This window comes from Propithecus coquereli, unplaced genomic scaffold (genome assembly GCF_000956105.1).
Source record: "Propithecus coquereli isolate 6110/MARCELLA unplaced genomic scaffold, Pcoq_1.0 Scaffold22022, whole genome shotgun sequence".
Classification (NCBI taxonomy): domain Eukaryota; kingdom Metazoa; phylum Chordata; class Mammalia; order Primates; family Indriidae; genus Propithecus; species Propithecus coquereli.
The window spans coordinates 1-6,696 of record NW_012147216.1 but is presented as its reverse complement, the minus strand read 5'-3'; the positions used below and the strand labels follow the sequence as shown (position 1 = coordinate 6,696).

The 6,696-nt window shown below is 48.1% G+C and overlaps 1 protein-coding gene across 1 annotated transcript; it reads right to left on the bottom strand.

The window, feature by feature from the left end:
- Positions 1-2,767: 2,767 nt before the first annotated feature.
- Positions 2,768-6,176, bottom strand: LOC105810776 (protein FAM63A; the record flags this gene model as incomplete). Its single annotated transcript, XM_012644811.1, has 6 exons — positions 2,768-3,309; positions 3,596-3,748; positions 4,065-4,256; positions 5,105-5,247; positions 5,595-5,697; positions 6,018-6,176. Coding segments are annotated over 6 exons (831 nt in total), but the record flags the coding sequence as incomplete, so codon positions are not given.
- Positions 6,177-6,696: the final 520 nt, after the last annotated feature.

Genomic DNA, 6,696 nt, shown 5'->3' with positions numbered 1-6,696 from the left:
TTAGAAGTAGGAATCAGAAAATAATATGGGCCCATTTTTCTGCATTGTTATTAAAAAGGAAGAAAATCATGATACTTTCGTACTGTTCTTTTATGAGAGATATGTGAAAACACAGATTATGAAGAATATTTATTCAGAAAAATGACCTTCAGAAAATCAGCAAAGGCTGATTCAGGACAAATTTGGACCAATCTGTACTATAAAATGAATGTTCACGATGAAGATCCTGGGGCAGTCTGAGAGGCCAGGTGTATCATTATTAAGACTAGAATTATACTTAATATAGCTTTGGTTTAAAGGATCCTTGTATGCCAGTGAGAATGTTCAGTTAATGAATGACTTTTGCCCCAATTCTACAACTTTGGAGTAGCAAGAGTTGGAAGAAGAGAAGAATAGGGGAGCAATCAGCAATCTTCATGACAATACAAAACTAACGATAACATGAAAGTTAAAATGAAGGAGACGGTAGGTCCACTGGCAGTTAGGTAATGAGTCTAAATGAAACAGAGCATCCTGGTTTTACTTTATCATTTTCTTTTGTTTCTTCATGGGAGTTTATGATCTGTAGGGATGCCCTAAGTGTGTGTTATAGGCAGTTCTGGGAACGGTCTTGTAAGTAAGTGACTCAGGAAACTCTTAAAAAGAGGCTATTAGGAAATGGTGACAACACTGGTGCACAAAAAAATAGGAATTTTGCAATTAAAAGTTTTTATATAGAAATCTCTTATAACATGTTATTTAGTATAAGCAATTATAATTCATGATTTGATGACTTACCTACCTCTGTTATTTCTAAACTGAACCCTCCATTATTTTCTTGAGCCAAAGGCAGGAGGCCTGGCGCACGTACGGGAGGAAGACAGTGGTGCTGAGCCCCAAGTGCCCGACTAGGAGAAACTGACATGCAGACACAGGGATGTGAGATGCCCTGGTGGGTCAGGATCAGAACCAGAAGTCACACAGCCTTGATCCCTATCAGAGCCCCATCAGCTCAGTTCGGGGGCAGGGTAGGTGTATCCTCCTTGGACATTCACTAACTTGGAAGTTAAAAGCAGTCTTCCTGGTTTCCATGCTGGCAGTCTTTATAGGCAACACGTCTTTTCTAGCCTTCCTGGTGTACCCGTCTTTGGAGCTGCCCACCACAGAGTTCTGCAGGAGCAAGGCTCTAAGCTAGTGGCAGGACCAGGAAAGACATGTGGAAGGAACAAGAGAAATACTCAAGCTGACCCCACAGGACTGATCTTTCCTGTTGCATCGTCTTCCACGAGGAGGGACAAGGATAACTTTTGCCCTGAGATTGTGGATACTTCTCTTTTCCCTTGACTTCCACTTCCTACAATAACCCTCCATGCCATTCAGTCCCTCCTCTCACTGAGAACCTCACTAACTACCCTCCATCTGTTTCTCCCTCTGCTAGGAAACTGAGCCCAATTACCAAGTCCTGATGCGCATCCTTATCTCTCGATGTGAGACTGACCTTCTAAGTATCAGAACTGAGTTCAAGAAGAAATTTGGGAAGTCCCTCTACTCTTCTCTCCAGGTGAAACTTGGCTAGTTCTTAGCCTAGAGCCCCGGTGCTGCGCTCCTAACTTCTGCCCACACTCCCTGCAAACAGCTGAGCGTATTCTCCCTGTAGAACTCAAGAGTCTTTGGTTAATTTAGTGCAGGATTCCAAGCACCAGGGAGGATGCTTCCCTCCCAGACCAGCTATGGACCAGCACGAGAGAGGGAACAGAGTGCTTGGGCCATAGTAGTGGTGGGTCTTTCTAACGCCTGACTCCCTTGTCTGCAGGATGCAGTGAAAGGAGACTGCCAGTCAGCCTTACTGGCCCTGTGCAGGGCTGAAGACATTTGAGACTTCCCTGCTCCCACCCCCACAGGACATTAGGATCTGAGAGTCCCGTCTCTGGCTAAGCCTGCAGGAGACCAGCAGAGCCTCCACATAGGATAGCCCCTCACTGAACACCACGTGTTTCAGCTTCTTGTGGAGGCTGGAACTCTGTTTCTTTTAATTCCCTTAATTTCCCTCCTCTCAAAATCATGTCTGTACGTGGGTCCTCCAGCTCTGTCTTTGGGGTGGGATAATGAGATCTCTTTGCTAGTTTCTGCCTCACTCCTTCTTCCTGTACCCTGACCATACCCTGACCAGAACATCTCACTGGTACCTGAATTCTTTTGGCAAACTTCACTGTCGTTTGTGTACCCTGATTGAAGTTTGGGTGGAGCAGGACATGGACCGGGAAGAGGCCTTGGAGTTGGAGGTGCCTTTGATGTGCACTTGGCCATTCAACAAGAATCCTGTTTTTGCCCCGGTGCTGCAGTAATCAATACACCTCCCCCACCCTGGTGTCTCACCTCACCCTCATTCCCCAGGAAATATCAGGCAAAATAATTGAGAAACAGGCGCCAGAACAAGAACAAGATCAGAAACGGTCAGAGGTAGCAAAGCTCAATGACTGGGAAGCAAGCGGAGGGTGAAGCTGCCCTCCCCAGTCTGGGAAGTCTTGGGTTAGAAGGGAGCACAACCCCCAAACTCATCTGGCCAAGCAGAGATTTGGAAACTCACCTCCCATTAGAGCATTATTTCCCATACAAGACCTAGCATAAACACACAAACTGAAACTAAAAAGAAAAGTCAGGCTTTGGCTCCCCCTGCTGGCTCCAGTAGAAATGACCGGCAACCTCCTTGCACCTCTTCCCCCTCCCCCTTTTTGCATTCTTCAACTGGGTCAAATACTTAACCCCACTGCTGCAGGGTAAGGCAAACAACAGATCTCAGGAAAGAAGTTTTATTTCCAAACCTTAGGAAGGCATTACAAATAGTGGAGATAGAAACCCAAATCAAATCCTGAAACAAATGGAGACAGGCCTGCTGGGTAGTCAGGGGCACCCAGTCAGAGATAGGAAGGAGGGGGACGCATTCCAGACAGGGACCTCACCCTGGGGCCTGAGTCTGTATATTCATGTGACTATTCTGAGAAAGGGAATTGGGAACCAGAAATCTTCACCCCACTAATCTCAATGTTGCCCTGGATGAGAAGAAGAAAGGCAGCAGCACGTGAGGGCAAGGACGTTACCGAGTCTGACCTTGGCGTCTACTGCCTGCTCTGATCCCCAGCAGTCCATAAATAAGTCACCCTGCACATCTCAGGGGTTGATGTGGGGGAGCAAGCAAACTAGCCATAGCCTCTGAAAGAAGGGGCCGGTCAGCCTGGCATTGGGGCAGCGCTACAGCAGAACACAGTCTGACTCGTGCTTGGGCCTCAGCCGACGCTCCCCGGCTGGGCGTCCAGATGTGGCTCCTCTCCCCTGTATTGGATTTAACAATTGGTCATCCAACAACCTTGGAAGAGCATGAGACAGAGATTCTAGAAGGGAGAGGAATCACGGATCAGGAGGGGCAGTGGGGAGAGAAAGACAGGAAGGGGCACCTGGGGAGAGGGACAAGCAGGGGAAGGGCCCCAAGAGAAGAAACCCTGAAGAGGTAAGAGCAGGAGTAACACGTGTCTGGACCAGGCAAAGCAAGGGATGGCCCCCCAGGGAGGTGGGACCAGGCCTGAGGCGCTTCGCTGAGGGACGAGCACAGCAGGCTCACCTGTGGTGGTGGGGCCCGTGTCTGCACAGGCTGGACTGCTTGCTGCTGTTCGTACTCCTCCTGCTGAAGCTGCTGGGCCAGTTCCAGGTCGCTAAGACCCAGCGTGCCTTGTGGCTGCTGTTGCTGCTGCAGGGACAAAGCAATCAGGTAGTCCTAGAGAGAACAGAGTTGTGAGGTGGGCTAAGGCCTGGGGGGATGGATATTCAGGCTAGGTTTCCAAATCAGTTTTTCCTCATCCTTCAAATCCTCTAGCGCCTTCTCCCTCCAGAGCAAAACACACAGTCAAATGTATCATCTGTGTGCCAGAGAAGGCATACCAAGCGAGGAGCTGGTCCGGAGGTAACAGAGAGTGAAGGGGCATGGATGTCATGTAACGGTCTCTAAATAATAAAATGCATGCAGTCTCCTATGCCGAAAAGCTCTCTGAGGCAAATGTGCTCTCTGTACCTTTCCCAAAGGCCCCACACACCTGGTCTACCTGCAACTGCTTTTCTGGGGAGCCACTCCCACCTTCTGCTCCAGGACCCTTGCCCAGGGAATGACTTAGGTGAAAATCAGAGTCACAAAAGCAGCTGTCTCCGTCGACATTGTGCAGGCTCTCCCACACTACTTGTTCCTCCTGTAGAAAGCCCTGGTCAGTGACCAGCAGGTACAAGTGACTCTGCAAAGAAAAGAACAGAGCTAATTGGTGGGATAGGTGATATAGAGGCACTTTACTGCCAGAAATCATCTGAGATACACAGTTGGAGACCAGGCGAATCAATTGGTGTGCTGGCTGGAACACGTCAGCGTGAGCATGTGGATTTTTTATAAATATGTGTGGCCTTGGGAAGAGGAAAGGGATATGTGAGTGTATGTCCAGCTGGGTGTGAGTATGGCAGTCGTTTGGTGACGCACAGAGTACTCAGGGCTGGGGTGGCACACAAGATCCTCTACCACCCCCTCTATTTCCCATGGTTCTCTGGGTTTGCCTGATGGTTACAAGGGTAAATCCTTTGAGAACCAAAGACCCCTCCCTCTTCTACTCAATTCCTGGAGAGCTTTGGTAAATTTCTAACTTTGGAAGACTGGCATTTTTCAAAAATTCCCCTGCCCCTTTCCGAGAGAGGATTATACTTTCCTGTCCCACCGAAGGCAGGCTTATGCCTTATTTTTCTCTGGCCAGTGTGATGTGAGCAAAAATGACATGTATCATTTCCAAGCAGAAGCACTAAGTGTGAGTGCATAGTGTCCCTCTCTCCCCTCCCTCTCATATATTCCAGATAAAGGCTCTTTTGTCAGCCTGGGTCCCAGAGTGAAGATGGTGTGGGACAGAACCATAGGCACTCCACACTGGACATCGGCATAAATGAGAAAGAAACCTTTGATGTGGTAAACCCCAGGGATTTTAGGGGTCATTTGCTACCAGGGCTTAGGTTTAATCTTGTTTATCCTGACTGACACATTGACCCAGGAGAAAAAGGCATGAGGAAATGATGGCACTCCAACCCGCCACCCTCAAACCATCACCTTGTGCTTAGTCATAGTGCTAAAGTGGTTGTTTCGGAAAAAGACGCTAAGTTCACCCTCCTTGGCAGCTGCTGTCAGCTCACACAGTCCATGGTAAGTCAGCTGGGCTGCTGTGTTCTCCAGGAACTGTTCTGCAATCAGGCCTGCCAGAGGGCACAAGATGGGGCAACTTGGCTTAAATTCAAAGTCCATGATAGGAATGTTCCTCCAGAGAGGCCCTGTCAAAAGCCCTGGAGGTCAGCTCCACCTTTTGAAATCCCTTCCTTGAAGCCTGCTGTATTCATTCATTCGACAAATACCTATAGAGCAGCTACCCTGTGCCAGGCACTGGGGGATAGAAAGCTCAGTGAACTAAACAAATTCCCCAAACTCCCTCTTGTGGTGCTTATGTTCTAGAGCGATGTGGTGGGAGGCGGCAGACAATAAACAATAACCCTAAGTAGCCACCGTTCCCTCCACGCAATATTCAGGAGAAGGGAGGGAATATCACCTTCTGTCACGAGGTTGGTATCACTGGAGTGTTTGCAGGTGATGATCTTCTCTACCAGCTGGTTGTAACTCAGTTTCCCAACTGCACTCACAGCCTCAGGACTCTACATGGGTAGTAGGGCGGGGTAGTACAAAATGAGTTGCTTTTTATTTTAAGGAAGGAAATGAACCAAGCCCACAAGGACTACAACCCTATGAGGAAAGTTTTCTGAACTTTTGATTTCTAAAGAATTGATCCTATCTGCATGTGATTTCCTTGTATTTGAATGTCAGCCCCCCAAAAAGGTTAAAATTCAAGGAATTCTATACTGAGTCCACTCTCTAAACCCTATTGCTCTCCCAAGCCAATCTAACCCCTACCTCCCAACCTCTACCCTCACATAATTTTGCCTAAGAGTCTCATTGGGGTCCCTCCTAGTCTCACCTGTGGATCAACAAGCCAGCCATGGTACAGAGGTATGCCTAGTAGGTCAAAGACGCTGCACTCAGGTGTATACTCAAAATCAGAGACTCCTGTGAATCGCACATTGACATCTAGACCTGTGGCCAGTTTAGGCAGCACTGTCATTGCATCATCCACATTCTAGGGACAGAAAAAAAATGATGGGTATTTTAGCCTTCTCTCCCATCACTGCACTCCCACCTCCCAAACTAAAAAATTAATCTTGTTGCTTTTCTTCCCTGATTCTCTTACAAGCCATTCCATTCCTCCCTTGCTTCAACCCTTCTCTATCTCATATAAATGAACATTACTTTCTAGGACAAAGATATACCCTCCTCCGCCTCCTCCTGCAGAATGAAATCATGGTTCTAGGAACCCTCTAAAGAAGTAGCAAAGGCCGGGCGCTGTGGCTCATGCCTGGAATCCTAGCTCTCTGGGAGGCCAAGGCAGGCGGATTGTTTGAGCTCAGGAGTTCGAAACCAGCCTGAGCAAGAGCGAGACCCTGTCTCTACTAAAAATAGGAAGAAATTAATTGGACAACTAAAAATACATACAAAAAACTAGCCAGGCATCGTGGCGCATGCCTGTAGTCCCAGCTACTCGGGAGGCTGAGGCAGGAGGATCGCTTGAGCCCAGGAGTTTGAGGTTGCTGTGAGCTAAG